At 30.3% G+C, this 18,295-nt stretch overlaps 4 protein-coding genes across 4 annotated transcripts; 2 read left to right on the top strand and 2 right to left on the bottom strand.

Annotated features, from left to right (window-relative positions):
* The first annotated feature begins 3,429 nt into the window (after positions 1-3,429).
* Positions 3,430-7,113, top strand: LOC124533481 (DNA polymerase delta catalytic subunit). The gene has a single exon (XM_047108792.1). It carries the CDS (start codon positions 3,686-3,688, stop codon positions 6,935-6,937), a length of 3,252 nt encoding a protein of 1,083 aa, XP_046964748.1. The 5' UTR covers positions 3,430-3,685; the 3' UTR covers positions 6,938-7,113.
* LOC124533482 (pleckstrin homology domain-containing family A member 3-like) lies at positions 6,991-8,711 on the bottom strand. The gene is made up of 5 exons (XM_047108793.1): positions 8,460-8,711; positions 8,261-8,377; positions 8,020-8,169; positions 7,821-7,945; positions 6,991-7,713 (listed from the first exon to the last, which is right to left on the bottom strand). Exons 1-5 carry the CDS (start codon positions 8,497-8,499, stop codon positions 7,513-7,515), a joined length of 633 nt encoding a protein of 210 aa, XP_046964749.1. The 5' UTR covers positions 8,500-8,711; the 3' UTR covers positions 6,991-7,512.
* Positions 8,712-10,371: 1,660 nt separating this feature from the next.
* LOC124533565 lies at positions 10,372-11,340 on the bottom strand. Its single transcript, XM_047108934.1, has 3 exons — positions 11,104-11,340; positions 10,734-11,032; positions 10,372-10,454 (listed from the first exon to the last, which is right to left on the bottom strand). Exons 1-3 carry the CDS (start codon positions 11,159-11,161, stop codon positions 10,377-10,379), a joined length of 435 nt encoding a protein of 144 aa, XP_046964890.1. The 5' UTR covers positions 11,162-11,340; the 3' UTR covers positions 10,372-10,376.
* A 752-nt stretch (positions 11,341-12,092) lies between these two features.
* Positions 12,093-18,015, top strand: LOC124533555 (endoplasmic reticulum resident protein 44). Its single transcript, XM_047108914.1, has 7 exons — positions 12,093-12,296; positions 12,401-12,476; positions 12,560-12,802; positions 13,617-13,859; positions 14,789-15,055; positions 15,147-15,345; positions 15,772-18,015. The coding sequence occupies exons 1-7, from the start codon at positions 12,261-12,263 to the stop codon at positions 15,902-15,904; spliced, it is 1,197 nt and encodes a 398-aa protein (XP_046964870.1). The 5' UTR covers positions 12,093-12,260; the 3' UTR covers positions 15,905-18,015.
* The last annotated feature ends 280 nt before the right edge of the window (positions 18,016-18,295 follow it).

Genomic DNA, 18,295 nt, shown 5'->3' with positions numbered 1-18,295 from the left:
TAGTAATAAATATTATAACAAATGACATATTAAAAAAAGCTAAATAAACAGCATTTGTCACAAAATTAACAGGATATCATTGGTCGAGTTGATTAATCTATGCTATATTCGCTATATTTTACTATGGACCATATTGTGGACTTTCTTTTATTTTTTATTTCATTATAAATGAGCCTAATCGATGAAACCTAATTTAAATGAAATTTATAATGTCAAATATTCTACATTGGTTATCTTTATTTATTATCTTTCATAGAATTAAAGTTTATCGATAACATTTTTTTTTATTTTGCTTTTCTTGTATAGCCGTAGCATTGCTCTCTAATCGACAACTATTTTTTTCCGCTTTAATCTTTGTTAACCTGTAACAATTAAGTAGATTGCAATCAATAATACTGACAAATCCTTACAAACATATTAGTCTTGTTAATAAGCCCCCCCCCCCTGATTGATTGATAACAAAATGAACTGACATGAGATAAATAAATTGCATTATTTGAAAACCTAAGTATTTTCAAATTTATTCATCAATGTTATATATTTTCTTCACTGAGCAACATAAAATGAATAACTCAACATCACATGCATTTTCATAACTAATATATTATTTTTGTAACCATTGTACGGTTCCATTTCAAATTAAAATAAAAGTGTACAGATAATTAAAATTATGGATACACTTTTAAAAGAAACACAGTATAATTATGAAGAAATAGTATTCTTTTCTGGCTGCGAGTTGGTTGGCTGATCTTTGACCCACAATATGCATCTGTATTAGGTATTTAATTATGTCATTTAAATAAAATTCGGGAAATTCCGCCTACTTGTATTTTTCCCTAGAATATTTTTCGCTGTTTAGCTTTTTGGTGGTAACATGGAATGTATTTTCTAAATTTAAGTATTTTCTCTTTATAATTAAAAAAAGTTCAATTCAATTCAATTCAATTCTTGGTTTAATGGCTTTTAGTTGTGCCGACAGGGCACAGATTATTTCGCCAATGTCACGTAGGATGGAGAAGACACGAAAGAGATTGATCGGAACAGTTGAGGAAACAAACTCAATTAAATTTTGAAGACTAGCATAGTAGTAGTAATTTCCTTGTTAATCCTCAACCTAGAACAACACAAACATAAAGGGTTAATAATATGTTACAATAAAAATAATTGTTAGTACTCTAAACTATATATACTAAAATATAACACTCAATGGGACTATTCACAACTTAATTTTATTACATTTAATATATTTACATAGAAAAGAACAAAATGGACTAAACACAAACGTCAACAAACATTCAACATTTATAGGGCGGGGGACTTTAGGAGGGAGAACGTCGTAAAGGGGATGAATAAGTTTAGGACAAAGGAACAGGACGTGGGTTGCGGAACCTTCGTCTAGGCCACATTCACACAGCGAGTGATCACGAACTCTTATCTTTGCTAGGTGGACAGGTGTGCAGGAATGGCCGAGGCGTAAACGACAGATAGTGGAAATGATCCAACGATCAGCGTGCCTGTGAAATGAAAACCATGGACGCCTCGGAATTTTAGGTTGTAACGCCGAATAATACTTACCCTTAACCGATTTTGATGAAATCCAAAAAGAGTTCCAGGATTTATCCATTTCAGCTTTCGCAAGAGTGAGTAAATCTCTAGCAGAATTGACAAAATGCTCCGATGAACCAAATTGTGTAGCAGTCTTTGCATAAGAGTCAGCCATCTCGTTTCCAATAATACCTGAATGACTTGGAATCCAGACGAGCAAAACTTGTAGACCCTGATGATGACAGGATAACAGGGCCTCTCTGATCTTGAAAACGATGGAAAGTCTTAATTTGCTACGAAAAGGATTTTCCTTAATGGCTAACAGGCAACTTAAGGAGTCACATAAAATAATTGACTGTTGAATATTATGTGACTGGGCGTACTTAATAGCTTCCAGTAAAGCAATAGCCTCACCGGAAAATACCGAAGTTTCAGGGGGACATTTAAAAAGTAGTGCTATTTTATATTTGGGAATCCAACACGATGCACCAACGCATCCGATTGGAGAGAGTTTAGAGGCATCAGTGTATATAGGGAGGTGATTAGGCCAATTTTGATGAAAGATTCTTTGAAATTGGATAGCAGTATCAGAAGAACCTTTTATAAGACCGAGGTTTGTAATTACAAGAGGATTAAATAAAAGAGCCTTAAAGGAGGTGGAAAAAAGAGGATTAGAAGGAAACGTGTTAATAGGATGAGGCAAGTTGGTATACTTAAGGAAACTGTTTAATAGGAATGAGGATTTCGGACTGTCCGGGTTGCAAAGGTGGGATAATTTGTTTAACCTGGTCAAAAGAGGATGGGAAGATAGCTGTAACAATTTGATGACAAAGCGGTCACATAAATATTGTCTCCTTATATGTAGAGGAGGGTCAACACACTCAACCTGTAGAGCATTAGTAGGGGTGGATTTCATCGCACCCAAGATTATGCGCAAACATTTATATTGTATTTTGTTTAATTTTTCTGAAGCAGATTTATTGAAGGGATCTAGAACAAACAGTCCATAGTCCAAATGACTACGAACTATTGCGTTATAGATCAGCTTCAATGTATAAGGGTGAGCTCCCCACCAAACTCCAGACACTGCTCTAAGGGCATTAATAGATTTTTCACATTTCTTGGCTAAATAATCAGAGTGTGAAATTCCGTTCAGTCGTTGATCGAGAATAATACCAAGAAATTTTGTTTTGTCTACAAAATTGATGCGTTGACCCTCATAAGATAAATTGAAGGAAGGTATATATCTCTTTTTAGTAAATATCACTGCTTGACTTTTGGCTGTCGACAGCGATAAGCCATGGTCAGAGAGCCATTGGGATAGGTAATGCAAAGCAGTGTTTAATCGGAACGTTAAATTTTCAATGGAGCTAGATCTAAAGTACAAAACAGTGTCATCAGCATACTGGAGTATGTTGCAAAAATTGTTAACAGACAAATCGAGGTCATGAGTGTATATGCTATAAAGCAGAGGACTGAGTACTGAGCCTTGAGGAAGACCTTTCCAGACAAGTCTGGGGGGAAGAGAGAGATGTTGGTGTCTAACCGTTATTGATCTGCAAGTTAACAGATTACATATGAGATGTACAATCCTCGATGGAATACTCAGCTGTTGCATTTTCTGCCTGAGTAACGGAAGAAGGACATTATCATATGCAGAAGATATATCAAGAAAGATTCCCACAAGGTACTCTCCTTTAGCGAAGGCAATTCGAATGTCTGTTGTAAGAATGCTTAGACTATCAATGGTGCTCAACCCCTTCCGAAAGCCAAATTGAGAGGGAGCAAGTATATTTCTGCTTTCCATTAAAAAAAAGTTATCTGTCACTCTCAGGCTGTCAGCTGCCACTGTCATATATCATTTTAAATTCAAAAGTTCAAAACTGCTAGCTAGCAGCTTTCAAAGCAATCGATAATAACGAAAAGTTGAAACTAATAATATTTAAAAAGTTTTCTAAATTGATGCAATTACTTAATTAAGCTAAGTTTGTCAAATGATATAAGTGGATATTTTGATGTTTATACGTATATCTGAATAAACAACCTTCAATTGAATAATCTAAACGAATTGGCGGGAAACTTTACTTAGTGACTGACACATTAAGTACTCGCCTGTCTACTTCTGTTGTAATTTTTTAAAATGGAAAAGAAACAGTACAAAGGTCCGCCACCAAAAAGGTTTAAATCTAACGATGACGACGATGAAAACGAAGTCCCTTGCAGCTTCGAAGAGCAACTTGCAGGCATGGAATGTGAATTTGACTCTACACAAATTTTCGGAGACGGTCCGGAAAATCAAACAACAAATATTAAATGGTCAAGACCAAATCCACCCGAATTGAAACCCAATGAACAGGCATTCATATTTCAACAGATTGATATTGACCATTACAATGGACAACCCTTAAAAGGTATGCCTGGATCTCAGTTAGGTCCTGTTCCTATTATGAGAATGTATGGAGTCAATTTACTCGGAAATTCCGTTTGCTGCCATGTACATGGTTTTACACCCTATTTTTATGTCACAGTACCTATAAATTTTAATCAATCTTCATGTCATGAATTGAAAACAAATTTGAACAAAGCTATACTTGAAGATCTCCGGTCAAATAAAGATAACATTAGAGAAACTGTTTTAGAAGTGAAATTGGTAAAAGCTAAGTCTATCATGTATTACAAAGGGAATAATGAAGTAACCTTTGCTCGTGTGTCAGTTGCTCTACCAAAATTAATAGCAGCAGCCAAGCGACTGATTGAAAGACAGCCAACATCTTTTGGGTTAACAAATCCATTATTTTATGAAACCAATATTGATTTTGATATTCGTTTTATGGTTGATACCTCAGTTGTTGGCTGCAGCTGGATTGAACTTCCCATAGGAAAATGGTCTGTACGATCAAAAAATAGTCCTGTTAAGCCAGAAACAAGATGTCAAATAGAAGTTGATATAGCTTGGAATGCGTTCATTGCTCATCAACCTGAAGGAGAGTGGCTTAAAGTTGCACCTTTTAGGATATTAAGTTTTGATATTGAATGTGCTGGTAGAAAAGGAGTTTTTCCAGAACCAGACAAAGACCCAGTCATACAAATAGCTTCAATGGTAATAAAACAAGGTGACACTGAGCCTTACTTGAGAAATGTGTTTACATTGAACACTTGTGCTCCTATAGTAGGCTCACAAGTTTTGAGTTTTCAAACAGAATCAGAGATGTTAAGTAAATGGTCAGACTTTTTCCGTGAGTTAGATCCAGATATAATAACTGGCTATAATATAAATAACTTTGACTGGCCATACCTGATAAACAGAGCAAAACACTTGAAGGTAGATAACTTTGACTTTTTAGGGCGAATTAGAAACATCAGATCTTTTATAAAAGATTCAGTTTTACAATCAAAACAAATGGGTAGAAGAGAAAATAAAAGTATAAATTTTGAAGGAAGAGTTCCATTTGATTTGTTGCTTGTATTAGTCAGAGACTATAAATTGAGATCATATACATTGAATGCTGTCAGTTACCACTTCCTTCAAGAGCAGAAAGAGGATGTTCATCACAGTATAATAACTGATTTACAAAATGAAAATGAACAAACCAGAAGAAGATTAGCGATGTATTGTCTAAAAGATGCGTATCTGCCTCTTAAACTTTTGAATAAGTTAATGTGCATTATAAATTACATGGAAATGGCTAGGGTCACAGGTGTACCTTTATCATGCTTACTAACAAGAGGGCAACAAATAAAAGTTGTAAGTCAATTACTGCGAAAAGCTAAAGATGCTGGCTATTTAATGCCAGCTTACCATGGCCAAGGTTCAGATGATCAGTTTGAAGGAGCTACAGTTATTGAACCAAGAAAAGGCTATTATGCCGATCCAATCTCCACTTTAGATTTTGCTTCTCTGTATCCAAGTATAATGATGGCCCATAATTTGTGCTATACAACTTTAGTGCCACCAAATTCACAAAAAGATCTTAATTTAAATTCCAATGATTATACCGTTACACCTTCTAGTCATACCTTTGTAAAATCAAACATTAGAAAAGGTTTATTACCAGAAATCTTAGAATCCTTACTTGCAGCCAGAAAGAAGGCAAAAGCTGACTTAAAAGAAGAAACAGATCCTTTAAAACGTTCTGTCCTTGATGGTAGACAATTAGCATTAAAAATAAGTGCCAATTCAGTGTATGGATTTACAGGAGCTCAGGTGGGCAAGCTCCCCTGTCTTGAAATATCCGGTAGTGTTACAGCATATGGAAGAACTATGATAGAATTTACAAAATCTGAAGTTGAAAAAAAATATACAAAATCTAATGGTTACAAAGAAGATGCTGTTGTTATTTATGGTGATACAGATTCTGTTATGGTTAAATTTGGTGTAAAGACTCTAGAGGAAAGTATGGAATTAGGCAAAGAAGCAGCTAATTTTGTTACTTCAAAGTTTGTTAAACCAATTAAATTAGAATTTGAAAAAGTATATTATCCCTACTTACTTATTAACAAAAAGAGATATGCAGGTCTCTATTTTACAAGGCCAGAAAAATATGATAAGATGGATTGTAAAGGTATTGAAACTGTTAGACGAGATAATTGTCCATTAGTTTCAAATATGATGAGCACTTGCTTACAGAAACTCCTAATAGACAGAGATCCAGATGGAGCAGTAAACTATGCTAAGCAAATAATATCAGATTTGCTATGCAATCGAATTGATATATCTCAGCTTGTTATTACAAAAGAACTTACAAAGAATGATTATGCTGCTAAGCAGGCTCATGTTGAGTTAGCAAATAAAATGAAAAAACGAGATGCAGGTACAGCTCCGAAGCTGGGTGATAGAGTGCCTTATGTACTTTGCTGTGCAGCTAAAAACACTCCCGCTTACATGAAAGCAGAAGATCCTATATATGTCTTAGAAAACAGTGTACCAATTGATTTTAATTATTACTTAGAAAACCAATTATCAAAACCCTTATTAAGAATTTTTGAACCAATTCTTGGAGAGAAAGCTGAATCACTGCTACTTAAAGGAGAGCATACAAGGACAAAAGCTATGGTTACATCCAAAGTTGGTGCTTTAGCTGCCTTTACAAAAAAGAAAGAAAAATGCATTGGATGTAAGACAGTAATGCCTGATAACACCAAGAAAGCTTTATGTAATCACTGTTTAGAAAAAGAAGGTCAATTATATATAACAGAAGTATTTAAAGAAAGGCAGCTTCAAGAAAAATTTTCAAGGCTCTGGACAGAATGTCAAAGATGTCAAGGGAGTCTACATGAAGAAGTATTATGCACTAATAGGGATTGTACAATTTTTTATATGAGGAAAAAAGTTGGAATGGAATTAGATTCTCAAGAAAAAACAGTTTTACGATTTGGGGAGCCAATATGGTAACAATAATTTACATTATTTTCCCTTTCATTTTCTTTAATAAATAAAAAAATACATTAAATTGTGATAACTTTAATTTTTTGCACAAAAGTATAAATTCTGTAAATGGAATAAATATTAGAGAATAAAACTGGAATGTACTTAATCATAAATTTCTAAATTAAATCTTAATGCACTAAGTACATATATTATTATCAGACCTGAATACTTTTTAACCAGCAGATCTAATTAGTGTTAGTTCATAATTTAGATACAATATTGATATTTCTAATAGTAAACATTACACAAGAATGATTTTGAATAATACAATTTATCACAGAAAAAAATCAACGAAAACAAATAGTGTTTAAAGTCTTTGCATATTTTTATATTCTACATTTGAATATTGAAACACTAACAATAACATTTTTAATGGTGAATACATATTTTCTTGCACAAAGCAGATAAATTTAAATATTCAATATAATATTTTAATTCACTATTTACATGCCTAATAATAATGTACAGATTTTTACAAAAAAAAAAAAATGTTTTTTTTTTTTAAGTACAATAACATATAAGATTTTATTTATTTTCACTCATCTGTTTTCTTGTGATAGAGACCTGTTAACAGGTTTTGGTTTGTTCAAATTATTTTTAGTCATTGCTAAGTTAGGAACTGGCATTTCATAGACATTGGAATTGATTCCAGTATTAATAGTGAGTTTCATAATATCTTCAAGGGTCCTTATAAAGGTGTCACATGTTGCGGTGAGCAGACTAGATGCATTTTCTATTTCCTGCAAATAGAAAATCATAAAAATATTATGCTGAATTGTACAATTAAATATCACAAATATTCATACTTATTTCTTGCAATACTAAATAAAACTACATAAAATTAAACCTGAATCTCAGGTCCTCCCTCAGATGTTGCTGCACTTTTAACTGCATGCACTTGTTGCATCAGTAAATCACAATATAAATGTAATTCCGATTTCTTATGAGTTAAAGAGTCTTCATATCCTGATCCTACAAAAGCAATATTATTTATTATAAGTACAGGAAAACACATGTATAACAATTTCAAATATAAAATTGCATACCTTTAAGATCTAATACTGAGTCAACACAAGCTTTAGCACTACCTAGTGCTACAAGCCATTTCTGCCTATCTTGTGGGGATGGAGCTCTCAAGTACATATGTTGTTGACCAGGTATAACTAAATCTAACCGTGTATTATCAATATTGTTAACTGAAATAAATTTATAATGATTTACAAGAGATATTTAAATATATATTCACTTCAAACAATAGTATTTTAAGAATAAATGAACAATAAATACCATTAATCTGGCAGACTGACACCTTTACAGAACCTTTACAGCCCTGATTAACTTCTTCCTGCGATTTATAATATGATAAAATTCCATTTTCTAAAACAAACCATCTGGTTTGCCAACCTGTAATAAGAAATTACATCATAATATCAAACACATTATGCTTTCTTATATCATGGATAACAATACTTTCGAAAATGATTACCATTCCAGTAATTTGTCCATTTCCACAAAATACCTTCCATATGGAAGTTTACGAAGATCTGTCGATCAATTTAAAATTGCAATGTTTTGATACTTTAAATTTAATTAATTTTGCAAATCCCTATGTCGAAATTTGTAAAATGTATGTGTCCCATTATACAAAAATTTGACATTTGACATACGTCAACACAGTTTTAATATGTGTATGTGTTTACAAGTTACAACTTTACATGCAGCATCGATACTTTCTTTTATTGACGCATTTTTGTTAACGGCAACACATTCACTACTTCAATTTATAATTATTGAACAGTAAATTGTATATGTAATTTTTTTTATTTAATAAATAATTAGGCTTCTGTTTCTATTATACTTCTCAGCCCTAGAAGTATAAAAATAACAGTAATTATTGCTTATCAAATGAAAATGTTTCCAAATTCTCTCAAAACTAAAATTGAATATTCACGCTACATTAATTAGGTGATAAAAGCTTTTGTACTTATTTGATAAGTACATATTATAAAATACACATATTATTAAATTAATGCACAGCTAGTGGGGTCATTTTGTATGAGTTATGTACGTTATCGATGCGACAGACCGCCGCGCCATGCTCACATATGTTTTAAAATAATGATAAAACTGTAGATTTTATATAGAATATATGGCTCAGAATTAATTTGTAGAATAAAATATAATCTAATTTTTGAAGATATTACGGATTTAAAATACAAGGACATAGCGAGTTGTATTTTTATGGCAAAAGATCTGCGGACGTTTTTATAAAGACATTCTATAGTATATCATTATACGGGTACATAGTACCCGTGCGATTTCCTTAGATTAAGTCTATATACTAAATAAAGATAATATTTACAATTTACCTATAATACTATAATTTATTGTAGTTGATTTAAGAATGTGCCAAAAAAATACTTTTGTGATTGAACTGCTGCATTTCATACTTATCATCTATCTAGTTAAATTGTATCAATATGTCATATAGTAATCATATAAAATTATTTAATTTTGGAAGTAAGCTTTTTCAGTAACAGTATTATATTAATATGCTTCAAGTTTGTAAAATGATAAGAACAGTATAGAAGGGATATTACCAGGTAGTAAAAGAAAATGAGTATAAATTAGTTTATCAAAAATAAAAATACTTTGTATTTAATTAAAAATGTATAATAAACATAGAACACTTATAATACACAATGGTAATTGGACGGATTTATTTGAGATTCAGAATATATAAAAAAACATTATCTAATTAAACAACAAAGAATGTAAAGTAGTAAAAATGTCATAAATTATTAATACTATATATATGTATGACTTAACCTTATTATTCTTTATATATATCTTTTAACTAGTGTGATATTATTTAGAACACATGGTATATTTTAATTAAAAAATATATCTGGACAACTATGTAAAGTAAAATAATGTTAGAAATTATAAATGCATAGCATAAAATAATAATAGTAATTATTACAATTATAATACATCTAAAACCTTAAAGAGTAAGATTCATAAGAAAGTCACTTATATTATCTAAATATTAATGTTTACTCGATACAATTTTGTCAAAATAATATGAATTAGATAAAAAATTTACAGGTCATCAATAGTTTTCAGTTTCAAATTACATTAAATGTAAAACAAATACTGAGATAAAACTCAGAAGTTTGTACTATCTATACACTTTGTAGTGATATGTTTTTTATTTTTATATTATAGAAACATTCACAATATTATCGTAAGTTTCCATAGAAATGTTCATAGAAGGCATGATAAAATGAGACTTTCTTCAATTACATTAAAAAATATTTTCAATCATTTAATTTTTCGGAATGTGTGTAGATAATTATTGATTTTCAAACTATTAACTTACTACCTTTTCTTATTCATTTTATTATAATAACTTACTTCTTATAACTAATAGTGCTCCTAATAAGACACTTAAAATAGGTTTCATTGTTCCACTGCCACTCTGTAAATGAAATAATAAGTTTTGTATTATAACAATAAGCAGCTTATATCTTTTAATTATTTATCCTAAAATCAACTGAAATAATAAAAATATCATAATTAGTATATATGATAGTGGTTTTGGTAATGATGACTTGGTAATTAAAAATATAAGTATGAAAATAATGTGGTTAAGAGTGACTATCTCTTAATGAATCAACATTAATTAGTTTTTCTATGAAATACTCAAAAAGTCGTCAAAAATCACAATTAATAAAGTTGGATGGAATATTTTACTTACAATTATGTAGTAGTTGCATCTATCACCTTGGCAGCAATCTGAACACACCCAGTCTTGATACCAAATATGAGTACACAGAGGCATATTGCGCTGCCTCATAATAATGCATTCTTCTTTCTCAGAACACCTTTTTGATATGTAATATTGTTTTTTTGCTCCTTGCGACCAGTATGGAGCTGTTCCCCATTTAATTTCAGTTAGGCAAACAGTCTCATTGTTGGTGCATGTTTTAATGGTTTTAATACATTTTTCTGAATTGTCCTCTTGAGAATCACAAACATAGCATTCGAGGCTATTCACTGAAAAAGTAATTAAAATATAAATACATGAATATCTTACATGCAAAGTTTTAATAAACTTTTCGTGTTACCTCCAATAAAGTAAGTATATAATAAAAGTTGAAAGTATATTGCACTTCTAGATAACATATTAATTATGTTGCAGTTTATCTTCTTGTTATTACAGTTAGTATGGTTTTTATTTTGTATAATGAATTATCAGTAATAAAAGTAAAACGGGTGTGGCAAAGTTTGTTTGGCAGCAAACAATTTTTAATTTGAAATAAGATTTATCTAAACGTCATGGACAATCGGTTTCATAAACTGTGAGTGTTAACAGATTATAAACTATAAAAGATACTATACGATACTAGATTATATATTATAAGCTGGTATTTATTTTACAGCCATAGGCCATTCAATATTATAGTCTTAATTTAAAATTTAAATACTGTTTAGATACAGAATTTTAATTTTGTCTCATTTGGATAAGTCAAACAAAATACTTGTATAATTATTTATAAAAGGCTTTTTTTTTAATATTAGTCGTTTACTCCAAGTAAACAATTAATATAAAGATGATTTTCTTATGACTTATGATAACTTTTACTGCCAACTATGAATAATTATAAATCCAAATTAAGCCATTATGCCTTTTGAATATCAAAAGGCATAATAGCCAGTTCAGAATGAAGATGAATGTATTCAAAATTTATGTAGCTTTATATTTCTTCTGTAATAAAATAAATATAAACAAAGTTTTCGTAGATAAAGTATTATGATGTGATACTCTTATTGGTATACGAATGAGTTAATGATAATATTATTGTTTAATTAAGGGATATGCTATTGATGTGGCTAAAAGAATATTTAATTAGACGAGAAATTTATAAAATATTTTTGCGTTTTCCAATAGTAAGGGGAAAAATTGCTTCGATTTTATTATATTGGCTTGTTTTTAAGTTTTGCATTAACTTATATATTTAGAGTTCATGTTTTTTGAACAAATAAAACCTCTTTTCTTCAAAATGTCAGGTTTGAGGCTTTTGACGTCACTATAAGAAAATAGAGATAGTGAGGCGATGGCAATACCAAGTTCGTCGAAAACGAGTCAAAAGTGGTGCGGTGCCTAGATATTTCGGCTTAAACGAAATAAGACTGCAATTTTATTTATGTAAATTTCCGACGTTCTACAGGACTGTCTTCAGGGAAGATTTTAAATTAAAAGTATATTAATAATATAGGAAATATGTTTAGTTACAAAAGAGCATCTTTAATGATTTTGGTAAGAATAAAATGAAATACATAAAGACATTCGGTACACGTACCTACTGTTTGTTAATTTAACGACTTGTTAAAAGTAATTGATTTACAATTGTTTTATTTTAGATTTGCTACAGTTTTTACAATCCAACTGATAGTGGTGCTGTACAAATTACACAGAGTAATATAGATATGGTACTTGGTAAGAACTATTCGTTTTCTTTATGTTTAAAGTGGGTTATGTATTAATTCTATTATAATACAATATTGTATGTATTTCCACAGCTTCAAATGAAGTCGTGTTTATAAATTTTTATGCCGAGTGGTGCAAATTCAGCAATATGTTGATGCCTATTTTTGATGATGCGGCCGATGAAGTGACTAAAGCCGGGTACGATACTGGCAAAGTCGTAATGGGGAAAGTAGATTGTGACAAGGAAACCAGTATTGCCACAAGATTTCATATTTCAAAGTACCCTACTCTAAAACTTTTCCGCAACGGATTACCAGCTAAGAAGGAATATAGAGGTAAACTTGTTAAGTTCTTAAAAATTATATATATAATCAACATTTTTGTAGACAACGATTTAAAATTATATTTATAGTTAGGACTTAAAGGTAAAGAAGTTATGGTTTTTGTAACAAATGTTAAAATGTAGGTAATGTTTTAAATACATAGGAAACTAGCCTTTAATATAAATTTTAAGCTTTTGCCGATTAACAATATATCACCCAGGATTAATCAATGCATAGTTACTCAATATTAGGATACCTTATAGTCTTATTTTATAAAATTCCATAAGAATAAATGGTACGTGATGGTAACCACTATCCATAGACATGTATTTTAACAAATATTATCCAATTGCCTTTGAGTCTCCAACCTTGGAACTCAAGATGTTATGTCGCTTCTGCATATTACTATCTGCTATCTATTCTGAGTCGTACTTCAAAATGGATAACAAAAAGACAAATTATTGCTCTTTGTTTGTAAACTATGTAATGAGTGGTGGCTCAAGTAACTGTTTGTCCTTCTGTCTTGCTTTCACAGCAAAATTACTGAACGGATTTAAATGAAATTTGGTTCACAAATAGTCTAGAGCCTCAGGAAGCTCATAGGCTAATTTTTTATTTGAAAAATGGTTGTAAACAAAGAGATCTTACGTAAAACTATGTGAGCAAAGCCGTGGGTAACAGTTAGATTAATATTATAAAATGTTTATGTTCACTTTGAATAAAGTTTATGTAATTTTTCTGATTGTTAAGTGCCCAAATTAATAACTAAATGTAAAACATAAATAATATTTCCTCAAATATTAATAATTCATTTATATATTTTCAGGTCAACGGTCTGTTGAAGCTTTTGCAGAATTTATAAAGAAACAGCTAACAGATTCCATCATAACATTCTCAACTCTGAAGGAACTCCAGGAACTTACTGAAGATAAAAGGCACATAATTGGTTATATGGACAGACGAGACCAACCTGAATATGAGATGCTTAGAAAAGTAGCTGCCAATCTTAAGGATGAGTGCATATTTCATGCTGGCTTCGGAGATGCATCACAACAAATGCACCCACCAGGTATGATTGTGAAAATAATTATAAATGAAGTTGGTATATTGTATAAATAGTTTAAAATGAAGCCTTCACAACAAAACCCATCTGAGTGCCACTAGTTATTCTTTTACTGCACTTTTCACTTATCTATTCTTCAACTACTTTGATTAAGTGTGCCTGGGTAAATATAAGTAAAGTTTATATAATATGGTACACTTCTAATATTTATTGCTACGAATTCTTTTGATTATACAAGTTTTTCGAGATTTCGAGAGAGAAATTTTTAAAAACAAACATTAATTAAAATTTTGACTTCCATTGACTGCATTGTGAGAATCATTTGAAATTTAGTGTAAAAATCTTTTGTCTAGTAGACAATAAAAGATTGCTTAATATTTGTTTATGAAGAGCATTTAGGTCGAGAAAGTTGGCTCTCTGTCATTATGACTAATATTTATTACAAAATCTATTTGAGTAACCGCCTTATAACTTGCCTTATGTCTTAAAATCTTGTAAAGTAACAGCCTGTAAATTTCCCACTGCTGAGATAAGGCCTCCTCTTCCATTAAGGAGAGGGTTTGGAACATATTCCACCACGCTGTTTCAATGCAGGTTGGTGGAATACACTTGTGGCAGAATTTCTATGAAATTTGTCACATGCAGGTTTCCTCACGATGTTTTCCTTCACCGCTGAGTAGGAGATGAATTATAAAGACAAATTAAGCACTTATATATAGCGGTGCTTGCCTGGGTTTGAACCCGCAATCATCGGTTAAGATGCACGCGTTCTAACCACTGGGCCATCTCAGCTAAAATCATGACAATGTTACGAACAAGATGTTCACATACATCTTTACAATATATTCTTATATAAAAAAAAGTCAGAGCCCTGTATGAAAATTAAATTTGAAAGACTGAATGCTTTGTAGTGATTTTTTTTTAACTATTATTAGGTCAACCCATCGTTGTATTTAGAGCTGATACAAAGACTTCCACGGAACCTGATGAGACCTTCCGTGGGAATTTACTCAACTTTGATGAATTGTACCATTGGATTCAACAGAAATGCATCCCGCTAGTTAGGGAGATAACATTTGAAAATGCTGAAGAATTGACTGAAGAAGGATTGCCTTTCTTAATCTTGTTTCATCATCCCACTGATTCAGAAAGTGTAAAGAAATATAAGGACATAATTAGCAGGGAATTGCAAGATGAAAAAGGTAAGAGTTGCATCCATTTGGATATCTTTTTAGTGCCAGTATTATTTTGAAAATGATTATGTTGTATATTTTATCACATTGTTTTTTACAGAAAAAATAAATTTCCTGACTGCTGACGGTTTACGTTTTGAACATCCTCTGCATCACCTTGGCAAGTCTGTGTCAGATTTACCATTGATTGCCATAGATTCCTTCAGACATATGTACCTGTTCCCCAACTACAGTGATATGGAAATACCTGGAAAATTAAAAGAATTTTTACAAGACCTGTATTCAGGCAAGTTACACAGGTAAGTTATTTTTCAAATTATATTTTCTGTAAATAAGCATGTATGATTCTTAAAGCTACTGGTAAATTCTTTATGATATATAGAATTTAACTCCAAAATAACTTACAATATTTATTTTTAGTTTGAATTTAGAATGAATAATGTGAATATTTTTTTGTGTTGTAAAACAGTATGTATTATTGTTACTAAGGTTTACATAATGTAAACAAGTATTTTGCTTAGCTTTATATTTTAAACTGTACTGGTTCTTTTAGGCTAGTATGAGAGTAATTATTATCACAAAATTACAAAACTCTATATATGCCTAGATTATTTCCGTTAGCCTTTTGAACATCTTGAAGAAAGCATTCTACTTTTGTAATTTTGAAAAACTTTTAGGGTATTTGAAGATTGGTTGTGAACTGTATATATTTATTAAATTTACAGAGAGTTTCACTATGGACCTGAGAACCCACAAGTTGTTACAAATGAAATCAAAGTTACAACTCCTCCAGAATCAACCTTTAAGAAGCTAGCGCCATCTAAGAACCGATACACCCTTCTTAGGGATGAGTTATAAGAACTATTACTATTTATCTTCATAGATCAGTTTGCCACTAAAACATGATAATCTATATTTTTTTCCTATCTAGATTTTATGTTTCACTAATTTGCACTTTTGTCTTTTATTATTATTTGTTACGAATTATTTTTCAATCTGTAGTCTGCTACAGAAAAAAAACACTTATTATGTACCTTTGATAATTTGTATTATATTGCAAAATGTACATATATCACGAATATTTAAAATTTACAGTTTATTTAGATATATTTGATATTCATTATTTTAGTTTAATAAATTTTGTCCTTAACTGAAATTAATTAATGTGTATTAAAATGATAATATAAAATAATTTTAAATCCACTTTAAATTAAATAGTTTGTCTAAAAGTTTTCTGTAGCTAATTTAATTTATATATAAGAACAAAATGACCATTCTTTAGATACTTAATATACCTGCTTAAATTCAGTTTTTTTATTGCAATCTATTGGTGCAGTTTGTAATCCAAGATATTGATAGGAAAATAATGAAACATTGGATTAGAATGTGTACATGGAAATCAGTACTATTGTCTCAGCATACTTATCTGTTTTTAAATTTCTCATTACATAACAATCTAGAATTCGTATTGTATATTTCAATAGAATTTGTTGAGCGTAGAAATAAATATTAAGAGATTTTTAAAAAGTTTGTATATATTCTTTTGAAATTAAACACAGACTTCTATAGTTAATATATACATATATTATCATTAACAAGGAAGTATTTGATAATTGTATTATAACAATAATTATAAATGTATTTCAATTTCATATTGAGTGTGTAATAACTATGTTCTCATATTATGACTGACATACAATATGATGTGCAAGATTGTCTTTTAAAGGTGGATACTTACTAAGCCTGTTCATATAGTTTAACAATTTAAATGCGATTATTACTTCTGTAATTATGATGAACATTGCATTGCTCGCATTCGATATCTTCACCTCGCGACATTTGCATGATAATCTGTGCCATCTTGACACAACCTTAATTATGAACGATGGATTTTTATTTTTCTCAAGCTATTATTTTTCAAGTTTTCTCCACCACATATAACATTGTCGGAATACTTTGATTGTAACTACAGTAAATACGCAAATAATTATTGATTTTCTTAGGCTGCACTTACATATGTAAGTTATTTTTTTTTTTCTTACTTTTAAATGTGGAATTAGACGTCAAGTTTATGATTTTTTATCTACTTCTACTTATATGCTCAGAGTTATATCAAATTACTTAATGGGCTAATATTGAATTACGATACTTAAATGTTACAGTATCTATTATAAATAGTTTTTTTTTTTAATTATTGTAATGCTGTATCTGTGTAGTCGGTTTTAATTTTATTGGTCAATCAAATAGTTGCATTTAATAATGATTAATATTTCGGTATCCTAAAATTTGTTGAAATGTTTCTTTTATACATTTTATTTATAAATAAATTGCGAAATATATTTAAAATATTGAAAATAGTTATTTTAAATAATTTAATTATAGTAATTGTTGCTAGTTTTAATTATGCTTTGCTTGGATCTAATTAAATAAAGTTATTATATTATACATCGTAATCATTTACATAAAATATTGTAAAGTAACTTCCAGAGTAACGAAGTCTCATGCTCAAATAATGTTATATTATTGCTGTTATATATTTATTTGCAATTGAACGTATTCAGTTAAATGTATCGGTACGAATATTGCTAAATATATGGTGCCAGATCTGTGAGTAGGTGCCACACTGACGACAGTTACGTAAGCAGAGACCTCTGTATTTATGTGAGAAGTGGAGGCTGTAGTTATTATATATTATCACGCCACCATTGGCAGTACAAGACATGGCAAGTGTGTACTTTTCAGGGAGCCGCTTTTTGTCTTGTTACCCATTACGATAGTATAAAACTGGTTCAGCGTGATATGATTTTTTTTTATTCCTATTAAAACCTTATTTGTTTTTCAGTGGGAACATTCCTAAATCCGGAAATAGTTTAGTTAATATTTACTTACTTTAACGGTGTATGATGAAAAAAATAATGTACAAAATGTATGTTTTGTGACGTGTGAATAAACTTTTTGATCCTCAGTAATAGTTCGTTTTTATTCATTTTTTACCTGTGCCAAAAGAAATAAGGGTCATATAATTTTTTTTTATCTTAGTACATCCATGTAATATTCGGTTTTGAAGATTCTTGTTTTCATACAAAAATGGTCTTTGGACTCAAAATCGAAAATCTTTATTCCACTAGGGTCACAAAAGTACTTTTGTATGTTGCCATGTCATCAAAGGTTAAATTACCAATGTCCAATGGTTAAGAAATAGATTCTATCTAGAAGAACCGGCAGGAAATCCGTAGTTATTCTTATACA

The sequence above is a fragment of the Vanessa cardui genome, chromosome 11, assembly GCF_905220365.1.
Source record: "Vanessa cardui chromosome 11, ilVanCard2.1, whole genome shotgun sequence".
Classification (NCBI taxonomy): domain Eukaryota; kingdom Metazoa; phylum Arthropoda; class Insecta; order Lepidoptera; family Nymphalidae; genus Vanessa; species Vanessa cardui.
Note: the sequence above shows the minus strand (reverse complement) of the source record. Positions and strands in the feature narration are given on the sequence as shown.